This window comes from Panthera onca, chromosome A3 (genome assembly GCF_046562875.1).
Source record: "Panthera onca isolate mPanOnc1 chromosome A3, mPanOnc1 haplotype 2, whole genome shotgun sequence".
Taxonomy (NCBI): Eukaryota; Metazoa; Chordata; class Mammalia; order Carnivora; family Felidae; genus Panthera; species Panthera onca.
The window spans coordinates 12,619,881-12,644,832 of record NC_138341.1 but is presented as its reverse complement, the minus strand read 5'-3'; the positions used below and the strand labels follow the sequence as shown (position 1 = coordinate 12,644,832).

General features: G+C 43.9%; 1 protein-coding gene across 6 annotated transcripts in view; it reads left to right on the top strand.

The window, feature by feature from the left end:
* The window catches only part of CYRIA (CYFIP related Rac1 interactor A), a 104,967-nt gene that overhangs the window by 51,673 nt on the left and 28,342 nt on the right, over positions 1 to 24,952 (top strand). For 5 of the 6 annotated variants that reach the window (XM_060648975.3, XM_060648966.3, XM_060648985.3 and 2 more), the window contains 2 exons: positions 2,834 to 2,930; positions 23,467 to 23,546. In XM_060648975.3, the coding sequence (XP_060504958.1) occupies positions 23,477 to 23,546 (70 nt within the window). In that variant the 5' untranslated portion in view covers positions 2,834 to 2,930; positions 23,467 to 23,476. The remainder of the gene's footprint in view (positions 1 to 2,833; positions 2,931 to 23,466; positions 23,547 to 24,952) is intronic. The other variant, XM_060648999.3, reaches the window with a different exon arrangement.

Sequence of the window (24,952 nt, the reverse complement as noted above, 5' to 3'; positions counted from 1 at the left end):
CTGAGTGCCTGGTCCGGGCCCAGGAGGAGCTGCTGGTGTCAGTCCTAAGAGAGGCTGGCTGCTTGGTCAGTAATACACAAACTAGTAGAGGGTCAAATTAAGTATTGCTACACACAATGGGTTGATTGTTTTCTGGGTTTCTTTTTTTCCCCTTAAGGAAGCAAGTGTTGCATTTAAACACCTGGGTTTTCTATTTTAACAAAGATGTGTATATAGTTTTGCCTTCCACGTTTCATAAAAGCTTACTGATCAGAGGGATCTGTGTGATCATCTGGTCTAGCTTCTGGCTGATCCTTTTTTCAGGTGAGTAAACTGAGGCTGGCTGAGTGGGGAGTAGGAGGCAATTTGAACAGGGAGAAGCGTAAAGGCTTTGTAGCCATCTAGTCCTGGGCTCCAGGAGCGGGATACCGTGTGTAAAGCACTTAGCGCAAGACCTGGGTCCACCGTGGGGCTCCGTAAATGCTATCCCTGATTATTTTCTGAACTTTCATGCGTGCCAAGTGGGGTCAATAAATGAAACACTCATAAAACAAAATGCATGTTGAATCAGTACAGGGGAGCCTCCTGATCTCCTTCGTCCTAAAATAACTGCTTCCTTTGGAGATGCAGAATAAAAAGGGGACTTCAAATCCTTAGTCTAGCGCAGCGCTTCTCAAATGTATGGCCAAGGCCACAGGCTCGGCCGCCGTGAAGGTGAGTTGCTGTCTCCACAGTCTCTCCGGTGTTGTTTCCCACACGCCGCTGGGCCCAGGTGACTTGAGGTTGTTTCATATAGCGGGCTTTCCTGCTGGTGCGAACAGCAGAGTAGCCTCAGACCTCGTGTTTGAGTAAAAATTTGCAATCTTCAAGTGGGATTAAGACGCAGCCTAAACAGTACTTGATCCGTCTGTGAGGCTGCGAGCTCCGCAGCAGATGGAGAGCAGTGCTTTCAAATTTAGTCATTGGTGGCCACGGACACCAGCCTGGGAACCCCAGCTGCAGGGTAAAGTTTAAATCGGGATAGCGTATGGTTGAGTCATCAAGAGCTGGGCTGGGCTTTAAAATAAACTTGGAGATAAACTCAATGACTTTGTTTGTTTGCTTTAATTGCGGTCTTGGTGCATCCATCCAAACAGGGAAGCCCCACGGTGACTTTGCTGCCTTCTCTGTGTATTGTGAGTTTCCTGCAGGAGCATGTCTGAAAGCAGCGTCACATGTCCGGAAGCCCATCTGTGTAGAAACAGCCTATCTGTCTATAAGCACAGGGGTGGGGGTACGACCACGAATGGAGGAGTTCCTCCTATCTTAATGTACACTTCCAGAGTGTTTTCCAGTTGTGCCAAAGTGAGCCAGAGAAACTCATTTTGATAAGCTTGGGATAGAAAGTCAGCCTTTTTTTTTCTTTCTTTTTTTTTTTTTTCCTATTTTTTTTCTTTCACTTTACACTCCCAACTGGAGTCAAGGTGATTCAGCCGCAAGCCGTGTTTCCCTTGGTGGAAAACGTGACATAAGAAATTAGCGAAAGCAGCTGGGGAGGATGACTACTTAGCCAAATGGTTGAATCTATTAATCTTTTCTCCCCACCCCAGTTGCCTTGGCCCATTGCTGGCTGACTCTTGAAGACCAGTCAGTGCCTTTGAAATGACCTTGAACGGGAATTAAGGGAGTTACTGAGTTAAGTAAGCATTGGGTACTACAGCTGTGAATTTGAACATTCTACTACTAAGAGGAATAGCGTTTAGAAAATATCCAGGTCATTGAAATCAATCCCTCTGCTTTGTCCTTTTTACAAACTTCTGCTTTTGTGCTAAGGCCCTACCCTGACCTGGTCTGGCATTTTTAATGTGAGACGATAATGCCCCTTAGTGGAGAAGACACATAACTGCAAGCTTTTGCATTTGCCCAAAGAAAAGCTGTTTTAGCGAACGACCTCTCTTTCGTAATTCTTAAAACTCAACAGGGTACCTATTTTTTGAGGGTCATCGGGAGAATCACGTGAGATCATTCGTGGGCAGCACTTAAAATAGCATTGAGCACAGGACTGACAGTGGCTGTGACCGTGGTTGTCTGACAAGGAGAATGTGGGTAAGCAGGGAATGAGTGAAGTCATCTTCAAGTCCCCAGGATTTTAGGTCAAGGTCCTCCGTGTCAGCGGTGATATGTCAGCATGTCGTCACCTGGGACAGGACGCTCTCACAGCTGGCCCACCAGCCTGGAGGCAGCGAAGCCCACTTCTGCAAGAGCACCCAGGTTTCAGCACAGGGAATTTCGATTCAAAGAGACATCTGCAAATGCGAATCCACAGCCCGGAGACATGTCATTTTGTCATGCCTGTCCCTGACCTTGAGCTTCTCCCAGCTCAGCCTCCAAATCTGATTGGCAGGGCCAAAGGCAGGGACAGTCACAGGCTTCCCTTTGTGCGAATGAGTCGCTGACCGTCTCCTCCAAGCGGGTGAAGCAGACTCTTCTCAAAGCCCCTTGCTGCCTGTCTTCAGCTCATTTGTGCATCGCTGAGGGTGTAGATTGCTTTCAGATGGCTCGAGTTTCCTTCCTTTTAATTTTCAACTATAACATGAGATCCCTGTCTGCTTCTTCATATGCCAGAAACCAGTTATAGCTTCATTAAACTCGGTGGAAAGGGGAAAAACATTTCCTTCCTTCCTTCCTTCCTTCCTTCCTTCCTTCCTTCCTTTCTTCCTCCCTGTCACATTTTTTCCGCTCTTCTGCCTGCCCATTCTTCCTTCCCTCTTTCTCTAAGCAAATGGCTGGGACTCAGACACGAGATCCTTGGATACAGATTTTGGTATTCACGCCGTCACTTCTGCACTCATTTTTTTTTTTCCCCTTTTATTAGCAAACCCGTATTCCCTGAGTGGCCTGCTGTGGATTCAAGCATAAAGTCCTAGCTCCTGTCCTGGAGGTGCTCACCTTCTAGGAAGAGAGGCAGACAGGTAAGCAGGAGTGACTGGAACATGGAAGGGTGGCACGTGAGGACTCCTGGGGCTCTGGTAAGAGGTGGACAGCAGGGGACACCGCTCCCACCCCAGGACTGGGACAGGCATCCAGGCAAGCCCCAGGCCAGCCGAGGATATCAGTCTACCTGGCAGAGAACTACGTTTAACGCAGGTGTAAAAGCGCATAGGAATACCAGTCCCGCCCCTTCATCGTAACCGGAAGACTGGGATCTGCCGAAGGATCTCCAAGTGAGCCTGTGACAGCTGTCACTCCCAAGGCCCCTCGTCTCCACCCACCCACCAAGAGTGCGTGATCTGGCCTTACCTTCCATTCAGCTCCCGAGCCTCACCGGTTGCCGGATGTTCAGTAACAAGTTTCTCCCTCCCGAGTCCACAGCCTCCTTCTGCCTGAAACCTTTCCAGCTTATTCCAGCCCAGATGAGTTACCTCTTCTCTTGCGCCCCCTTTCCAGAACGCTTTCGCTTTACCCCAATCGCAGTCCTCACTAGAACCTTCCATCCTTTACAGTGGGCTTTGAACATGGCTTCTTGCCCTCACTGGGTTGTGCTCTTATCTCAGACCACTGCAGGGATCGAGTCTTACTGAGCACTAGTCCCTAAAAAGAGCAGATGTTCATGTATTTATTCCTTAAACCATTCACCAACTTTCTATACTCTGTTAAGGACTGTGCTGGGTATTGAGGATGGAGCGATAATTAAGACCTGCCCTCAAGGAGCTCAACAGACATGTATAAGTATTTTAGTTTTGGAAGAAATACATACAGGATTTACAGGATATGTGTATGTAGATAGATAGATATTCTATCGAGTTGTCTATATACAGAAAATCTCGAGGCAGCTGGGTGGCTCAGTCAGTTAGACATCCAACTTCAGCTCAGGTCATGATCTCACAGTTTGTGAGTTCAAGCCCCATGTCAGGCTCTGTGCTGACAGCTCAGAGCCTGGAGCCTGCTTTGGATTCTGTGTCTCCTTCTCTCTCTGCCCCTCCCATGCTCATGCTCTGTCTCTTTCTGTCTCTTAATAATAAATAAATGTTTTAGAAAACTAAAAAAAAAAACCTATCTGTATCTATATCCATATCCATATCTATATCTATATCCATATCCATATCTATATATCTATTTCTATATCTATATCTATATCTATATCTATATCTATATCTATATCTATATCTATATCTATATCTATATCATCTGTGTCTATATCTACTAGGGTCATTGGAAGGAAGAGGTCATTTAATTTGGGAGCAAGTGTCAGGGTGGGGTGAGGACGAGGTATTTGATTTCATTGCCAGTGGGGGATCAGCTAAATTATATTGACTATAAATTGGTAGAGAGCCCAGCAGAGCCAGTGGAAATTTGCCCACTGAACAAAATCTTCGGGTATGGTGGTACTTTCTAGAAGTTTTGAAAAATGCTTATTACTTATTCCAACAAAATGCTGCCATTTCCTGGGCAACGTAACGAGACTCCCAAAGCCTTGGGATCTGTATTAACATCATTGTTTTGTCATCTCATGGGGTTTGTTTTTTCCAATTTGAAATTTGAAAGCCAAAGAGTAGACCTTTGGTGTTTGCAAATTATCGCCAACCTAATGCCTTAATGTTACAGTTGTACTATTATTATAATTGCAATGAGACCTGATTGAGGCTTCTAGGGCTGGGACCTGGCAGGTCCTCAATTGCTTCTTGAATTCCCAAGGAAAAAGGGTCTGCATTAGAGAATGTCATAGTAGTCCTTTGAATACACATGGAGGATTAAACTAGGCTATCCAAGCACTGCCCAGTAGAGGTACTTGGGGGAAACTTTGTTGAATGTATGAAAATTATTTATAGTTTGCATGCCTTTGCGTTTCACAACATTTACTGCCTCAAACATACACAAGGGCTTGAGAACAGTTTCCCTGTAGTAGTATAGGCATTCTACCAGATACCAGAATTACTGTTTTTTCACAGACTAACTCTGTAGCACTCCCTGATGGCAGCAGTGGGCCAATTTTGATATAGCGGGGGACATTGGAAAGTGCTGGGGTTCTGTCGTCACTCTCCTTGCCGTGTAACTTGCAATCCACACGGCTTCAAGAAACAAGATCCGGGCGGCATGTGGAAGGTGCTGTCAGTGTGAAATGGTGTTGCTGGGAGGAAAGGTGCATCCCCCTTCTAATTAGCTTAGCTCATGATTGGGCATTAGGTTGCCTGGGTACATATTTGGAAATTGTTGCCTATCCTCTCTGTATAACCCTAGGAGGTTGGAACATGGAGCAGTTCCAGATCCCTGAGCCAGGCCTGGTGGGCAACAGATGATAAGGATGAGGCTCAGAGCAGGAGAATGACCTTCCCCAAGGTCCTGTAGCACATAAGTGGCTAAAATGAGAGTAGGGCACAGAGCCCATGACTCTTTGTTCACTTGGTGGCATTACAGAGGCATTACAGTCAATGGTATCGCCTGTGTACTTCAAGCCTTGAGTTACACAATAGCCGTTTGATCCATCCAAGGTGCCAGGCTGCATTTCTGCCCAGGAATGTCCCTGCTCCCACTTTCTGGTTGCAAAGTTCGTATATAATCAGTCCTCAGTGATTCTTCTGACCTTCTCTCCTTCCCCTCCCCTCCAAGATGCACTTTCTATTTTATGGTTTCATACTGTCCCTCCTTAGGACCATGCTCACTGACCATGCATTTCCCCATCCCCTGCAATGACTAATTCTCCCTCATTCTTATCCAAAAGACACTGTCTGACCCAAATACCAGATGACCTGAGAGCCTCTCCTCCCATGGGATATGGAAGAAAAATCTTAGGTTTTGTTGACAGAGAAGCTCCATGGGGTCATGGGAGTTTTGTTTACAATGAATGACTTAATTCATTCCACATGTATGTATGTGTGGCATTCCCATTGTGTGTGAGGCAGTAGTCTAGGAGTTGAGGATACACAAGTCAATGGTAATAGAGATTTGAAAGAAGAATAAAGGCAGTGACTGGGCACGGGGTGGGGTGAGGTGGGGTGGGGTGAGGTGAGGTGAGGAGAAATACTATTTTGGGCCAGTTGGTTAGGTTGAGCTCCACTGAAAAGTAAACCTTGAACAGAGGCCCAAAGGCAAACCATGTAGATCTATGGGGGTGGGGGGGAAGCATTCTGGGCAGAAGGACTAGGAAGTGCAAAGGTCCTGTGACAGAAAGATATGTCATACATTCAAAAAAGAAAAGGTAAGGAGGCAGAGGTAGCTGAATCACCTGGTAGTGAAGGAGAAGTTGCAGGGGATGAACCACTTTGGGGTACCATCACATAGGATGCCTTGTTGACCGTGATAAGGATCTAGTACCCTACTATAAGTAAAACAGGGCCCCACTGAAACAATTTAAGTAGAGGAGTGACATAATGCAACTTTTTAAACATCAGCAAAGCTGCCAGAAAGGCAGTTGACTGGGTGGTTGGGAATGGATGAGAGCAGCACTGGGAAATCTGTGTAAAGGGTGAGTATGATACTCTGGGCAGGAGTTGATGGCTGGTGGCTTGGTCTAGGGTGCTGGTGAGGGACGGTGTGAGAAGCAATTGAATTGACATAATCTTAAAAGTACTGCTGGTGGGATTTGTTAGCTTGGTTATGGGGTAGGAGAGAAAGAGAAAAGTCAAGGATAACACCAGCTTTTGGGGACTGAGCTGCTGGAAACATGGGATTGTCATTGGCTGAGATGCGGAACACTGGAGCAGGGCAGTTCTTGAGGGGAGAAAGCGACACTTTAATTTGGGGTGAGTTAAGTTTCAGCTATTTATGAGAAGTCACGTAGTCAATTGGATACATGAGTCAGGGGTTCAGACGAGGGGGTTGGGCAACAGTTGTGAATTTGGAAGTCATTGGCATACATCTCTAAGATAATATTTAAAGCCTTCACAGATATCAATAGTTGTGTCGGAAAGAGGAGCTCTTGGTCATGGCCGGGACAACAGAACTGAGACAATAAAAATAACAAGGGTAATAGTGATGATGGCAACTACCACTTACTTATGCATCTGACTGCTTACCTATGTTGTCTCATTATTTCTAAAAGCCACCCTTGGAGAGGTTGAAGTAATCTCTGTTTTACTCGTATTGAAAGTCAGACTCGGGGAGGTTAAGTAAATGTTGTTAAATACATTGATTAAGTCCGTGTGGCTGTTGCTATGCTGGACATCAGGAAGCAGATCACGGCTCAGTTTAAGAAGTTCAAGGGCGTGGTCCTTCTGTCGTCTTTGAAGAACGCATTTCGGCCGAGAATTTCTGCCAGTTCGCCCCCCGCCTTCAAGTTACGTGTGTCCTGAAGATGGGGCACTTCAGGTGCCGGATGAAATAAAGCCTGAGGGGACACACGGTGCCACCCACACCAACACGACACACAATGTAAAGTAAGGGGGGACAATTTGAAAAAGCGTTAGAGATGAGACATGAGAAGACAGGGTCACACTTCCCCTCTAAACGCCGGCTACAGTTTAAGCAAAGACATTACCAGCAGGTGCTTGTTGATTTCCTTTCCTGGTTTCGCTGTCAGAAGACAGCGCCCATCCTCCTGGAGGCAGGTGTTCGTGCCACACTGGCCGTCCACAGGCACTCTGCCCTGCTGTCATCTCCATTAGGTCTCGTCACAGGCAAATGAGCGCTGTGGACCCCATCTGGGAGAGTAAGGTCTGAGGGGTGACGTGACTTGTCCAAGGTCTGCGGCTAGTACGGGATACTGTTGAGATGTGAACTAGGCTCTCCAGATCCCCAAGCTCATGCCTGTTGCACCGCACTGCTCCAGAAAGGACAGCAGAGAAGAGGCTGGGATCCTGACAGCACCTCGGGTGCCGGATCATCCCAGGATCCCCGGCATGCAGTCCTGGGGATGGCCAGCAGAGGGGACCACGCACCCGGGTTTCTGCAGCCGGCTGCCTGAAGCCATGTTGAATGAGCAAATGTCTGCAGCAGACTATGAGATCTAAATGTCTCCTTGGCAGGAAATCCTCGAGGAGCACTGCGGGGTTGTGCAAACAGCCTTACAATGTCCGCTTGTGTGTGTGCGCTCGGCTTCGCCTGTGTCGCCCACAATGCTCTGTTTTTTTTGGATAATGGGGCTCTGTGGACCCATACGCCTTGTCATGCAAAGGGAGGGACCTGTGTTTGTCATAAATGGGCTCTTGTATGATTAATAGCCATGAGAATGAGCTTGCAGCAGCCGTTCAGCACCCGGCTTCACCTCTTCACGGAGACGGTGGTCTGAGTAGGCTTTCTTCCCTTGCCCCAAAGCAGCAGTGCAGTATTTATTGCTGAAAGGGAAATGACTTGTTTGCACTGTGGCTGCAGTTTTTGCCACGCGTGACAGGAGGTGCAGAAGCTAGTATTTGTTGTCAGGGGCTGATTGCATGCCAGATACTACACTAGCTACGTAATCTGCATATCTTATTTACTCAATAGCAACATTGTAAAGAAGTATTATGATTTGCATTTTACAGATGAGGAAAACTCAGATTCAGAAGAGTAGAACGACTTGCCCAAGGTGTCCAGAGCTCATGCTATTCCCATTAATTGACTCCCTTTCTTCTTCAGTGTGGTCTGTTGGTCCACACACTTGAAGATGCCTTTCCTCATCCCGTTGGGCTGCTCATACACTGGAATTGGTGATTTTAAAACAGATGAGGAGTTGCCATTCCTGGGCTTTGGTGTGTTTCTAGTACCTCCTGGAATTATATGCAAAAAAAAAAAAAAAATGTGAGTCTGTGGATGTGTGCATTTTTCTGAAAAGGCTGATTTTCATCAGATTCTCAAAGTCATCTGTGACCATAAAACAACAGAGTCAAGCACCCCAAAATACTTCTATTTTGGGAAATGCTTATTTTCTCTGACCTCTTCCTGTTACCAATGACTATTTTCTCTGTTCAGTTTATTCACAACTGATATCTTACTGTTGCTATGCGGTGACTACTCATCTAACGCTTCCGATCCATTTTGGCAGACATAGATGAAGAGACATAGATGAAGTGTGCTGGACCCATGTTTGGTGCTCAGTGGGGAGGAGTCGGGGGGGATAAAGTGAAATGGGTGACATTCTGAAAACGAAGAAGACAGCCCTTGAAAAGAATTCACAGCAAAGGTGGTTCATTCAGCTTGGAAATCCAGATAGGAGGTTTCTGGGAGAAAATGCTATTTGATTTGGGTACTGAAAGACAGACAGAACATCTGGAGGCAGAGGAGAGGGGAAGGGCATTCCAGGCAAAGGGAATAACATAAGCAAAACAACAACCACAACAACAACCCAGAAGGAAGAAGGAGGCCAGAGCTGTTGGTACTGTCCAGATTCTGGTGTGACCAAAGTACAGAGTGTTCAAAGTTGCTGAAACTTGAAAGCTTTGGGTCAGATTTTATGGCCCTGAATACCATGTAAAAAAATTGTCCTCCTCTTAATTTGACAGCCAGCTTGGAAACGTTTATGCTAAACCGTGCCTTCCTTCTACCCAGCTAACCCCTGGGAAGAGCCAGGTCTCCAAGTGCTCAGCAAACCCACCCCACCGCCCCTTCCCTGTCCAGCCTGTGTTGATGGTCCTCATCACGTGCTTGGGGTTCAAGCCAGGGATTTTATTTGAGAACGTTAGTTTGATCTGCCATGAAGAATACGTTGAAAGCCAGCCGGTTGCTCACTTCAGAAACTGGAAACAAAAGCAGAACCACTCCCGCCTCCGACATTTCAAGGGAGCTTTGCAGCCCCTGCGATGTCCTCAATGCTTGAGATGAAATGGAGCGTGCCAACCTCCCTGGGCTTCAAATTCTTCAGGTTTTTAGTATGTGAAATGTTTTTTGTTGGTCTTTTTGGTACTTACATAATTTTTGACATCCCACATTCCCCCCCCCCACAGATAAATTTGACCTGGGACGTAAAACCCCTAATGTTTTGACCTGTCAATTCCAAACGTCACCTTTGGTACACAGGTGGACCCCAGTTTAGGAAAACTCAGCATCTGAAAATCTAGACCTACGAATCAAGTCAACCCACGGCCCTGGGGTGGGTGGGATTCTTCAGGGGCCTTCACTTCCCAGAAGAATTCCTTTCAATAACACCTCCCTGTGCCTCAACACACTAGGTCATATTTCACCTACCACGCGACAGTGAACTATGGAGGCAAAGAAACTTCAAGCACAAATGTGGGATACAGCTGCCCATGGAATGAAAACCAGGCAGAGACAAGGAAAAGCTTTTTTTTTTTTTTTTTTTAGTGTTATATTGTAAGATAACAGAAATGGAAGAGATTTAATTCAGCAGCATTGATTCTGCACGTGGCATTTCCTATAACATGCTGAGAGACTGGTACATGATCTCAGGTGCTTGGAGTATCTGGGGGTTGCATTCGAGGGGGTGAGAGAGGTGGAGATAGTGACTATCGGCCATACCGAAGCCAAGAGAAGGCATGGAGAGGGGTGGATCTTGGGGAGATGGGAGAGTTAAGTGGATAGAGTTTGGTGACAGAATGGATCTGTGGAGTATAGTAGATGGGGATGTCTCAGATGACACTCAGGTTTCTGGCTCATGTAATTAGTTGAATGATGATGCCTTTTATTGAACAAAGGAAGGGGGAGGATATTTGGGAAAGATATTAACCCCTCCCTCCAAATCGCTATGCTTTCAGGAAATCCATTTAGATTTACGGGCGTGGAGTTGAGGAGGGAGGTCCAGTTGGGGGCCGGAGGTTGAGAAGTCTTCAGCATATGGGCAAAAGTTGGGAGTCGGGAGGGTCCCACCTGAGAGGAGGGAGAAAGGTATGAAGAAAGACAACTGGAGGCCAACACTTAAAGGTTACATGGAGGAACTGGAAACTTGAGAAGGAATATTCAGGGAGAAGAGAGAGGAACAGAGATCTTCCAGGATCATCTCTGCAGCTCCTCCCTCTGACGAAGGGGCTGCCGGGCGCCTGTTGACCCACTTACTTAAGAAGGAATTCTGGGAAAATGGAGATTTGTAATCCAAGAGAACTGCCAGTGTTTAATCTAAAACACTGGTGGTCAGAACAGCCCAGATTTGGGGTAACTTCTTGGTGTTTTGGTGTTTCCTTTTGGTTTCTAGGCTGAACTGAGGCCAATCCAGAGAAGGGGAATAAATAACTTGCCCAGGGAAAGGCATTTCCAAGACTAGAGCTCAGTCCCTAAGCTGCTGGCTCTGCAGGGAGTCACTTTCCCTTTGAAATTAGGCAGAACTGGCCTGGGTGAGACTGTCAGCCCTCCTTGGAGCTAAGGGACAGGCTGACCAACCAGTTTGCTCATAACCGTGTTCTTGATTTCACAAGTGAAAGGGAACAAATTCACTAATGATTTCCCAGTGGTGGGCCGGTCCAGCGCAAAACCCCAGTTTGATTGTTTCCATATTCGCTACCATTTGAAACTGGGGGGCATGCTGACTGGCATCCCTAAAAAAGAATTGGATTTTGCCCTCATTTCTTGGAGGCTTTTTGCTGCTATAATATTGATGTTTACGGGGAAATTAGCTATGATGAGGTAATAGTCTATTTTAGAAAACTGAACTCAGATATCGAAAGGGCTATTTTAAACCTGCACTTAATCGTTTGGTTCCATAATGGTCTCTTGGCTTTTTTTTTTTTTTTTTTTTTTTTTGAGAATTCCCACGGATTGCCTTACAACTGGACTCTAGTAGTTTGAATTCCCTGGGGAACGCCAAGCCCTTTTGAGGGACACCATGGTATTAATGATCGATGAGAATATTCAAGGCATTTTCCCATTTGAGTGCCATTACTTGTAGTGTTAAAACGTTTTGAAAACACATTTTAGCCATTAACTCATTTTTATTGTCAGATGAAAGTGCTTTAATAGACTCACTCTACTTCAGTTTTCCTCCTTCGGCTCGGAATGAAATCATCTGTTGGATTCTTGGCAACCCATTCGGCAACACAACAGAGAACCTTATGACTTCATTACAGAAGCGGCAGATGGGGGAGCGCCTTGCAGCCCAGCCCAGCGATCTAAAATCGCTAACCTGGCTTAGCACATTTCAGCTCCCGGAATTTATAAGCTGAGCCAACATCATTCCATCGGGGCATTTTTCCCTCCAGCAAAACAGGTGCTTATTTCGTTTAGGCAGCGTACCTTGATTTTAGTTGAGAAGTTATTTTTTTAAGCCCCCTCTTTTGTATCTGATACATTACAGGCTGATGGTTAACCGGTTTTGCTTATAATTCAAAGCCGTCAAGTTGTGGAAAAGCAGTACGTGTGGGAGAGGGCTCTGTGGCTACCAGAGAAAGGGTGTGTGAGCTGTATGAATAGCAGACTCTCAGAGCTGCACTCTCCTCCTGGGACATCTCCCTGGATGCCGCTGGTGGTTCGCGGAAGGCAAGCCAAAGGGGTTGTTTGTTTTGCAGGGCGGTGTGGGGAGTCCGCAGGCCTCTGGTGTCACTGGCAGCGGCTGCCTTCCTGATTGTTGTCATGATTTCTGCAGCTCTGAACCTTGTCGATCAGGCTGGAAGTTACATCGTCTTAATAGCCCTCCTAAAGACGGACAGTCCCCGGAAACATTCCCAAAGCCAGAACTGGCCTGCTTTTCGCAGTTCTGCTTAGAGAAATCTCAGGGCACTACTGCAGTTAGGAAGTTAGACTTCTGGGAAAACTGGGAAGACTTATGGTAAGGCTGGTAGCAGGATCCAGCCGGAGGCACTGGCCTGAGGCCAGAGAGCAGGTTCCCCTTGGAGCTCTGCTTCCTCGCCTGAGCAAATAACTGATCAGGTTAGCAGCTCCTAGATTTTTGAATTTCGTCAACCAGTAAAATTTCGAAATAAACCTTGGGGACTTAGGGTGCGGCGATCACCTTGCTTTTGTAAAATGAATGAAAACGCTGCTGCGTGATAATGTTTGAATAGCTTTAGCTTTCTGCGTGGCCCAAGACGTAGACTTTAGTTTTTCTTATTTTGCCCTTGGCTCGTCGATGCCTTGGAACCACTGGGCAGAGCAGTTTTAAGGATTTCTTATGTTTTCAGGGCCACCCGCGGGCCAGGCCCTGTGCTAAGTGCTGGGGACACAGTAAGGTGTAAACACGGCCCTGCCCCAGAAGACCTTGCATCAAGAGAGATAAGGGAACGGGCGCGAGTCACAGTCCAGGCTGGAAGACACAGTGATATGGTCATCACAGCATGTTAGGTGAGCAGAGAGAGGCAGAGCTCACTCAAGTAGGTGGGTTTTCCTTTCCCTGAGGTCAGGCCAAAGGGTAGGGAGAAGTCAGGGGACTCCTGAAGGCTCTGGTTTCCAAACTCGTACTTGAAAGGGAATTCCAGGGAGGCCCTTGCCGAGGACCGGTGCTTAGCAGACGGAATTGGATGCCAGACCCCGCTCTGCTCCTTGTGGTCTTGAGCAAGTCTCTAAGTCTTTAAGATTCTTCCTTTATCTCTAAAAATTGAGACAATAACAATTCCTCCCTCATGTGTGGCTGTAAAATTTAAGATATGGTGATACATGAGAAGCTGTCATCACTATGGCCTGCAAAGCATTAAGAAATGCTGGTTGCCATTGTAATTGTAAACAGAAGGAGGAACATGTGCAAGGGCCCTGAGGCACTAAAGAGCGGGGCTCCTTTAGAGAAGGGCAGGGTGTGAGTGGAGTCAAGGGTCCCGGGATGGGGAGGAAGATAGGGGCCAGGGGCCAGGTGTCTCTGTGCCCGGGGCATGTTATCTGGGTGCGCTATTCCCTGTAGGCACTGCGGGGCAGTGGAAGCATATTAAGCAAGGAAGTAACATAATCAGATTTGTGTTTAGGAAGAGGGCTCTGCCAGTCGTATGGAGATGAATGGAAGGGTAACGAGACTGGCGTCAGGAAGATCGGTTTGGGAGCTGTTTCTGGATGCAGGTAGGCTCTGCTGAGGGTCTGAAGTAAGATGACCAAGGTAGAGACAGAAAGAAGTGCACAGTTTTATGAAGCATCTGGTGGTGTCTTTGTTAGGTAGCTGATTAGCATGTTCTGGTGAGACCTGGTCAGCCTGGAACAGAAACCCTCCAGTGGCAACAATACACTGAGCTGTACTTTTTATGTCTTAAAGAATGGATTTAGGGGTGACTGGATGACTCAGTCAGTTAGGCTTCCGACTTCAGCTCAGGTCATGATCCTGCAGTTTGTGAGTTCGAGCCCCGAATCAGGCTCTGTGCTGACAGCTTGGATCCTGGAGCCTGCTTCGGATTCTGTGTCTCCCTCTCTCTCTCTCTCTCTCTCTGCCCCTCAGTGGCTCACGCTCTCTGTCTCCATCTCTCTCTCTCTCTCTCTCAAAAACAAACATTAAAAAAATTAAAAAAAAAAAAAAGAAGAAGAATGGATTTGATGTCCCATTTACTCTTCGTTTGGGTAGACAGAGCGTGAGACTGAGAGGCAGGACATCTCCATTCTGGACCCTTCTTTGGCCCAAATGTATTGTGTGTCCTTGAGCAAGTGCTTTTTTGTTAAATAAGAGCTTTAAAAAGATGATCCCGGTTCTAATGTAGAATGTATTGTGAAGACATTTGGGATTATGGATCAGGAAGCCCAGAATCCAACTGGAAGACATTGGGAAAGATACTTTCTATACCTGACCCGTGAGTTCTGATCTGTAAAACGGGTCCAATAATACCTTTTCTACATTTAACACATGCTCATGGTGAGGAAGAATGTGGCCAGACGCATCTTTGACAAAGATGTGATGTTATATAAATATGTCACTGTTGTGTTCATGACTGGTCTGTGGATTACATGCTATGTTGCAGAAAAATATTAAGATGACTAGAACTTCTTATTCCCCCAAATACTGATTTATAAAGAATCAAAGTCTTTGATTTATTAATATCTTTGTAATATCTTTGATTTATTAATATCCCTGTCTTACCAGGGATGCTAAGTATTGTAGATTCTTGAAGGTATTGGCTCACTTAAAATGCTAACAGAACCTGTCCCTTCTGATAGAGGTATTGGGTATTTATCATCTTAGACCCTAAGGAAAAACGTTAGAAAATAAAACTCTGTAGGACTACTGTTTGATCTATTTTTTTTTTTCTCATCTTCTATTCTTTATTGATCAAGGTGGTCTTGGCTTAGGAATTCTCTTTTCAGATAGTCCTAGCTACTCAAGAAATCTTCCAAGTGCCTATTCATGAAGATTGGTATTGAAGTTCTGCTGTATGCAGGGAACAGTCAGCATTCACACTAATGCTTGCACCCTGTGCTCGAGTCCTTTGTTATGTCTTATAATAAACAAATTAATTTCCTCACAAACTACGACCACGTTTTTTAAAAGCAAGCTCAGATTGGTTTTATTTGGTTTTACACTCCGGGAATACAGCTAATACTATTATTCAATATTTTTTCTTCCAAATGAAAACAGAGTTCCAAATTAAAAAAAAAAAAAAATACACGTGTGTGTGTGTGTGTGTGTGTGTGTGTGTGTGTGTGTGTTAGCAGAGAACTGTTTTTCCAGACGGTCATTGTTTTCCACTGAGCAGGCTTAGAGCTAAGTCCCGTGGAAGTGGTTTTGTGCTCAGAGCCAAGAAAGTAGTCGTAGAAAACACCATGTGCACATCCCAAATTGTCACCCTTGGGAGATGAGAGCCTCCCTTGGCAGGAACGTGAGGGCCGTCTCTACAGGCACTGTTAACACACCTAGAGTGACTGGAGAAACACCCTCCTCCTTCGAGACTATTTGGGGAAAAAGTATGAAAGCACCCACTTCAAAATTATACACCAGTAACAGAACCTTGAGGAATCAGACTTCGGTACTGGGAAGACTTGCTGAGTCACCATCCAGCTTGTGACTTTTGTTCTCCTCTCCTCTCTAAACCCCCTTCCCCTCACCCTGCCCCACACACCCCCAGCTGGAGAGCTTCTCTGGGCCAGTCCAGATCCGAAGGATTGCCCTTGGGGCAGCTCACTTCTTTTGTGCCAGCTTCTCAGGGAGACTCCACCCCCTGAGGTGTTCAGTTCCCTCCCTGTCTACACCAGTGAGTGGTGCTAGTGTGGAACAGGCCACTTTGGAATGGAAGGGAACAGGAGCAGTAGACCCTCTTCCAAAAAAAGAAAGTGCATGTGTACAATAACAGCCCATCCTGCGTGCACTTTCCACAGATCGTGGCCTCCCAGGGTCCCCAGACGGAGACCTCCTGGGGGTCTGAAGTTCCAGGTCTTCTGCTATGGGGAAAAGAGCATAGACTTCAGGGTCCCAGACTCTCTCTCTGATTCTCCTGTAGTCCTCAGGAAGATGCTTTAACCGCCCGAGCCTCTTTTTCTTCCAATAAACGTACAGATAATGACAGCCAGCCGAAGGGTTGCTGGGAGGTTTGAGTGAACTAAAGTGTGCGAAAGCTCAAACATAGTGCCAGGCACACAGTGGGCACTCAACGAAACGTGGATTTCTTGGGGTGTCTAGGTGGCTCAGTCCGTTAAGCGTCCGACTTCAGCTCCGGCCGGTCATGATCTTGCGGTTTGTGAGTTGGAGCCCCAAGTCAGGCTCTGTGCTGACAGCTCAGAGCCTGGAGCCTCTTCAGATTCTGTGACTTCCTCTTCCTCTGCTCCCTCCCTTCCTCGCAGTCTGTCACGCGTGCTGTCTCTCTCTCTCTTTCAAAAATAAATATTAAAAAAAATTGTTTTTAAACTGTGGATGCTCTTGTCCCTCTTAGGTATAATAATGTAATAAAAAGCTATAGTGTCTCTGATTGGTTCTTAAGATGTACCAAGTACATACTGTGACTTTCACATTCAGTTAACATTTCTGAGCACCTACCACTTATCAGAAATTTGTTATATGCTTCCTGGGTAGATCACATTCTTTTTTTAAAAATTTTTTTTTTTTTTTAACGTTTTTTTTTTTTTTTTTTTTATTTTTTGAGACAGAGACAGAGCATGAATGGGGGAGGGTCAGAGAGAGGGAGACACAGAATCTGAAACAGGCTCCAGGCTCTGAGCTGTCAGCACAGAGCCCGACGCGGGGCTTGAACCCACTGACCATGAGATCATGACCTGAGCCGAAGTCGGCCGCTCAACCGACTGAGCCACCCAGGCGCCCCTTCCTGGGTAGATCACATTCTTAAGTCGGTTACGGTCTCCCTGCCCAATAGAATGGGCATCCCCTGAGTACTGAGGCCATGCCTTCCATTATTGCATACCTCACCCCCATGTGTCCTGTGTATTGAGGGCGTTTAACAAGTCATTGACCGTTTCCCTCAGGTCATTATTAAAGGTGGCTTTTTTTATTTTAAAAAACAAAGGGGGAAAAAGAAACTTCCCCCGGAACTGCTGTCAGAGTCCCTTGTCTTGGAATAGGAGTTCGCCTTTTCCTTCTTTTTCGATAGGTCACTATCATAGAATCAGTGTTGAGGAAGGCTAACACTGGAGGGAACCAAGCCTCCTGGGACTGAGTGGGCAGTAATCCTAACGTCCTCTCCTTTAAATTGCTGGCAAATCTGCGTGTCACCCCTTTGTCCTTTGGCATTCCATTTCTTGTCCGTGGAGGTGTTTCGTAAGCCACTTTGGTGTGTCGTTAGATGTTCATGTTTTCCTTAAACTTCCTGCTATATTTATGAAATGGGACACAGTCATAGACATAACCATTTGGCTAACATTTGCAATTTTCAAGGATTTTTCTAGCATTTACTAAAAGAGTGTCCTACTTATTCCTATTTTCAAAAGCATTTATGTATGCTTGGAATTCTTGTGATGGAAATAGGTAATGATCTATAGAGTTATCGGAAGACTCCAGCCTCAAATTATTACAGACTTACATAAATATTGGTTTTCTGAGAATTTTGGGGTTTTTAATAAGTATTTATATATTTTTTAATCAGTTTCTATATTTAATCTGAATACTCCTAAATTTTCTACTTCTAGAAAATATATCTTCCTCCTATGTATATTTTGAAGATGAAATAAGAAGAATCTATCTAAAATACAAAGTTCGGCATGTAGAAAGGTATCTTAAAGTGCTAGCTTTTAATGCCTTTCCATCTCGGTCTGGTGATAGTGAAAGCTTTTTGCATGAAGAAACATGGATTGGGGCACCTGGGTGGCTCAGTCGGTTAAGTCTCTGACTCTGGATTTCAGCTCAGGTCATGATCTCACAGTTTGTGAGTTTGAGCCTCACAGAGACAGCAGCCTGGAGCCTGCTTGGGATTCTCTCTCTCCCTGTCTCTCTGTCCCTCTCTCACTCAGGCTCTCTTTCTCTCTCAAAAGAAATAAATAAACTTAAGAAAGAAAGAAAGAAACAATTAATCTTCCAAGACCAAACATGAAGGATGAAGAAAAATGCACCTTATTTGAGTCAGAGGACATTGCATTTCTTTGATTCTCTGCATATCTTAAGCCATAACATGAGTTGTAATGCTGAATAATGGTAACTAATATTTGCATGGCATTTTACAGTTATATGCAATGTTTTCACACCCATTTTATTTAGTCCTTGCAAGAACGTTGCACAGAAGATATTATTATAGGACTGTCGTGCAGATGAGGACCCCAGGTCTCACAGCCAAAATGACTTGCTCCGGAAAAATGGGAGAATTGGATGGTTATTTATGTTTGTGCAGCTTTTTCAACTTTTTCTGTGTCATCTCCTTCATCTACTCCTTACACTATATATCTTTTGAGAGCATCCGTTGGCCATGTTGTTCTTTTGACTTACTCTGCTTCAGATTCTCAATACTATGTCTTACTCTTTGTCAGTAAATCTCAGCTTGCAATGCCATGGGAAAATAGGTCCAGCCAATAGCTAAGGCCAACATGCCAAGGACCCAGTGAAGCAGATACCCACACATCTTTGCTTTGGTAGGGAAGGGACAGTCCTAGAAAATCCAGCCGTGGAAGAAGACTCATGTCTCTAAGAGCAAAAGGCCATCCAGAGTGGAAACTGATGGAAAGAGAACCACCTTCCGATGGTATTCTCCAAAAGCAGGAGACATCCCAAGTAAAAGAGTCAGAGAACGTATTTGCAGGACCCACCCCTTCATAAGTACTTATCCAACTGGTATGTCCTTTTCCTTTCTCTTCATCTGATAGCCAAGACCTTGGACTCTTCCCTTGCTGCCCCCCTGCCAGACTCTCCTTGCAGAAATGAATTCAGATCTCACAACACTCAGGTGCACACTGTGGCTATAGCAAGTCCCAGGAGGACTTTACTTTAAGATGATCTTTGAAGATGTTAAAGGAATTGTGTGTGTGTGTGTGTGTGTGTGTGTGTGTGTGTGTGTGTGTGTTTAAAGTAAGTCTAAACCTCACAATACAGACACATTCTATTTTCAGTAATAAAAACGCTCTAGACCTTGTTGCTTCATCTCTTTTATGCCTGGAATCCCTCGTACCATCCTCCTTTGTGACTTCAGTTTCTATTATTTTAGTACTTTAGCATCTGTGTTTTTTGATATACTTCTCTCCTTCAAACTAGGTTCTCCTCCCCCTCTTATATTACTGGGGAGACCTTTCCTATCCCTTGAACTTACATAAACAGCATAGAAACCACCAAGAATCATCATCAGAATCATCATCCTTGTTTTAAGGGACTCGGGTTATGGCTCTCCTACAAGACTCAGAGCACCTGCTGGGTTTCTCTCTTCTCTCTGGCATATGTCCCCACGCTGTAGGGGAGAATGACAAGTAGCTGGCATCCCTTGGACAGACCCAGCAGCAGGACACATTAGAACTGTAGCCATGGAGTTAACCAAATACAACGTGGAAACCAGAGTTCGCGCTTTCTCATCAGCCCCGTACTGCCCACCAAGCTTCCCTGCCTGCCACCCATTTGGCCGCAAAACCTCTTCTGTACCCACGGGAGCCCTGAGACTTGGCTTCTCCCCAGACATGACTTCCTCTGTCTACTCTTAGCCATAGGAAACTTCTCTTTGTCTCAACTGTCTCTTAGCTATGATCAAGTTTTCCTTTTTTCTTTTTAATAATAAAAAAAAAAAAAAAACAGTAGAACAAGAAGCTCTACTTCTTTAGCCTAACCCATTTGTTTTTATTTTCCGGACACCAAATCTTGAAAGAGAACATTTTTCTCCTTTGCTTTGGCCGGCCCGCAGAAGCTCAGGTCCAAATTGAACACTTGTCTCCGGTAAACATGAAGATTTTATGGCCCAGATGAACTATAATTCACATACTACTTTCTCTTTATCTTCCTGTTCCACTTTTCTTTCTTTCTTCTCCCCACTTGTGCTATGTAAGTATTTGCAGTTTCTAATAGTGTGTAATAACTTATCTTATGTTCTTTTATGGAGCAAGATGAAATATTAAAAATAATCATCGTATTAATGAATTAAACCATCTCATTAGTAACGCGCTGCATAGCAATGGATTTTGTGTGCATGGAGGAGCTCTTTGCAAAGAGCAGTCACTGCCATGAAGGTCATGACTGGGGCTGTGGTGCAAGCCCCATGGGTGAGGATCCCTTCCAAGTGGAACCTGGGGTCTCTTCTCAGTGACTGTCTGTGTGATGTTAACTCACTTTGTAGACCTTAAGCCAGCATACACTTCTGTGGGTTCTTGTTGACCTTGAAGAGGAATAGAAATCCTCAAATCGTTCTGTACTTATTCAAAGAGTGTGTATTGAAATGCAGCTTTCATAAGACTGCGCTTGACCCCTAATACTACATAATGTTCCACAGTCATTGTTGTAGACATTTCCTGTTTGGGGTATGAAACATCTAGCATATTGGGAGTTCCTTAATTGACCCCAGTTGATGTTAGAATCATGTTCCAAAATGTTTGACTATATGAGCCAACCAGCTTAAATAACATCTTTTATTCTTTTGAACATCTAGAATTCTGTAGCCAAGTGATATTTGATTGTATCTCCACGTGTATTCCTTTCAGGCTGTTGCTAATTTCCAAGGATTGACATATTTCCCACCCAGGTAGTCTGACAGTAGAATCATACACAAGACAGAGTTTTAGGAGGCAGCTAAATCCATTCAGGTCTCTTGCGACACATTAATAGCACAAAACCAGGAAAATCAAGAATATTTAACTTCCATTAGGGCATTTTATGTGGAAGCTGGGATTGCTATTAAACTGTAGAATCATCTTACTACCAGAAGTGTCTCCAGGTCTGAAGTGGAACTGTTCATTAAGCTGGAAACAGATTCTTTCCAAGAGACCCCAGGAGGGTTTGTGAATGTTGCTCAGCAGTAGGGATGGACCATACCAGTTCTGAGCTTCTGAATTTGGCAGGATCTACCTCATACAGGGCTTTTGCTCAAAGGTATCTTAAAAAGAAATGTGCATGGGAGGAAGAGAAAAATGACAGGAAGAATAAGGAAGATTCTTTTTGGAAGAGCAAAGCATGGTGTTTGCTTCCCAGTGTGTGCATACACGTGTATGTATGTGTGTGCACCCACGTGTATGTGCATGCCCAGATATTCAGATACCACGAGATGGGAAAAGTCTAAGAAGTATCTTGTCCAACCTTCTGCCCAACACATAATTCATTTTTGCAATATTTTTGCAGGCTGGTAGAACACATTTCTACTTAAACACCACCAGTTACAGGAACTTCACTATTTCACAAGGCACAGCCCTCAATACTCAGACAACTCTAATGTTTTGTTTTTCATGACTCTGAATGAAGATCTTCTTCAATTATTTCTTCAGTGACCCAGCTCTCTTCCCTAGAGCTGCATGCAACCTATTAATCCACCTTCCATAGGATAATCCTAAATAAGTATTTGAAGGCTGTTATAATCATCATAATGATTATGGTGGTATCATCATCATCATTATTAACACTGGTAGTACATAACGTTTCTTGAGCACTTCCTGTACATGATGTGCTAAGCATTTTATATTTCTATCTCATTAATCCTCAAGACTCAATGAAATAGATAACATTTCACTTATTTTATTTTATTTTGAGAGAGAGACAGACAGAGAGAGAGAGAGAGAGAGAGAGAATGAGTGGGGGAGGGACAGAGAGAGAGGGAGAGAGAGAATCCCAAGCAGGCTCCATACTCAATGGTAAGCCCTATGTGGGGTCTCATGACTCTGAGATCATGACCTGAGTCGAGATCAAGAGTTGGAGGCTTAACCAACTGAGCCACCTAAGTGCCCTGAAATCGATAAATTTCAAAAACTCATTTTACGGATGAGAAAACCGAGGTTTGGAGAAGTAAGGCAGCTCGCCCTGGGTAACAGAACTAGGATGGAAATCAGGCTTCCCCAGTCTCTTTTCTGGCTCCACATTAGTGACCTATACTGTGGATGATGTGTGCAGGTGTTTTCTCATGGGAGGATTATGGGGACTAGACTACCACCTTCTGCATCCAAGGGAACTTCTGGCTGCATACTGTCTCACACAAAGCATTCTCCTCTCATCACATCTTTCTTACAGTGGTGTATTTTTAGGAATTCCTGTGTCAGCATAAACACTGTTGGAAGCCCTGTGCAGAGAAAACTGCAGCCTTGCGGTTTTCTTTTACTGGTCCAATGATTTTTCAAGTTGATCCTTTACAAACTGAGGTGTCTGAGTCGTGAGTTAGAGAAATGCCTTCCAAAGAGCACAGCATCCAGCATCAAACTGTGGCTCCATGAGTAGGTGCCGAATGATTGAATGGACCAGTGGCCTCCTGAAGAAAATAGTTTAATGTCTAGAGCTGAGAGAAGTAGAAATTTTGTGTTCTACCTCAATAATAACTATTTCCCTATTCTTTCTTTTTTTAAGTTGGGATTGCAAATATGTATCAAATTTGTATTTCTCTGCTGGTTTGATTCACCCATGCAATTATGCTATAATTTCATTGAAAATAACTTTTTGGATTAATATGAATACCTTTTCATGTTTACACTTCATGAAGTACCCAATCTTGTTACCACTGAAATGTCAAATTATGAGAGCTTCTGACTTTCCAGCTAGTTGCACCTCTGGGAAATCTGGCCTCCTCCACAGGCCATGAGGGGTCTCCGGAGCTGTAAATCTGTGTTTTCTAAACTCCTTTCTCCAGAAATTTTAAGAAACTGACCTTTCTGGAAAGACATTTTAATAATGCTCTTGTTGTGCTTGTCCATTAACATGGTATATTCTCACATCAGTGGAAAGGAAACAAAGCAATGCTGAAGTATTAACTGTAAAGATTCAAGGACTTGGTGAAGGGCAAAGGGAAACCCATAAATACACCTAAGCCCTCCCTCCTATAACTAAAGTACCTGATTCTTAGAATAGAGTGTTCTTTGGTTAATTGTCATTATTATGAATGAGACCCAAGATACAAGTGTATTCTTCAGAGACAGCTTGTGACGTTCTTCTCACTGTCATACTTTATATGTTTTACACTGGATATCCCTAACTTCTGGAAAGCCAGGACCTCACAGATGTTTATCCTACCCTGATTCAGGAAGGAGTTGCTAAGTTACTAGTCATCTGGTGTGGAGATATTTTATATCAGATGCAGCTATTGGAAGTCCAGAGTGATGTACACAAATTAGTAAAATATGTCCAACCCTTTAAAAAGTCTATTTTTTTTCTTAAAAAAAAAAGTCTATTTTTCATCCTTTTAATGGTATTTGGTTTTGTATTGCCTCTCCTAGGTTTGCTGGGATGGGAAACCTGCTCAAAGTCCTTACCAGAGAAATTGAAAACTATCCACATTTTTTCCTGGATTTTGAAAGTAAGTTCCAAAAATCAAATGATAATGATGGGAACCTTTTACTTTCTTAATAGCTTGTTGATAGAGAAGTTATAACATAAAGATTTTATATGATACTTAAATCCAAATGTTACCGTTCGTTCTGAGTCTTCAAAGATCATTTTATTTCTTTCTTTTCCTGTTATTTTTTTAAGAAACCTAATAGGAAAAATTTTTAATGTATGTAGGGTTTTCTTGGATTTTACAACCAGTCAGCTTTCATCAGCTAGCATCAGTCATCATCATGTATTTTTCTTAATAATTTTTATGAAATGCTATGTCATATTCTAAAGAAAAATAGTATGTATACTAATTTATATAGATTAATATAACAAATATCACTAGACACAAAAAAATTTATAAAACTAGAAAATAGGCTTACAGATTATTTTTGAGTCATCTCTGTTTTTTATGTTATTTGATTGCACAAAACTATTTCAAAATTTTGAGATACCCCCCTTTAATTTGGAGGTTATGTTTCTCTTATGAAAAATTTATTTTTTTTCTAAAGTAAAGTGGCTTGTGCATTATGACTGAATAAACATGGAGGCTATTATTCTTATCTTGTTTATTTTCTTGGTTGAATATATTTTCAAATGAGTGACACATTCATGTTTTATCAACTAAGCTTATGGTTCCACCTTCACTCCTGTATTCCCCCTTTTCTAAATTACAATTCTACAATAGCAAGAACATTAAATGTTCCTATTCCCAGTGTTCACTGTTGCAAACTTTAATCTGCTTTAAACTTTAAGTTTTCAAGTATCTACTTAGATCAAAAAATAAGTCAGAATTTCATGGCATATATTTTAAACTTGCTAACAGAGATTTTCTAAGTAAATGTTAGGAGACCCTTTCAAGATACAGTAAAGCAAAAGATGACTGCTCCCTAGATATGCCTTTTCCGAATCTTTCGTGAGTCTAAAATAGCTACTTGGAAAGGAAAAGTACTCCCAAAACTCATGGGTCCTAAAAAAAGTGTTGAATCTAGATTATATTCCATGAGGATATCTCACTTCTGATTTAACTCATTTTGCTGGTATCGTTGCTTGGACGGTTTGGTTGGTTTTGATTGGGTTGGGCTGGGTTCGGTTGGACTGGTTGAGTTGGGTTGAGTTGGGTTGGTTTGTGCTTGGCTAGGTTTGGTGAGGTGGCATAGGTGGCCAGGGGTGTAGGTGGGAACTCAACAATAGAGTGATTTGACACATTGAAAGGAATGGGCTTTTTTACTGGTGTAACTTTCGCAACTCCCGCATACATATCTTTGTTGTTGTTACTATTGTTGTTAAAATGAAAATTTGTTAGTCACTTTAAAGAATTTTACAAGATAAATCACCTCTTATCCTACCCCCTCATATTACTACTTGCATGTTTAGTTGATTCCTTCC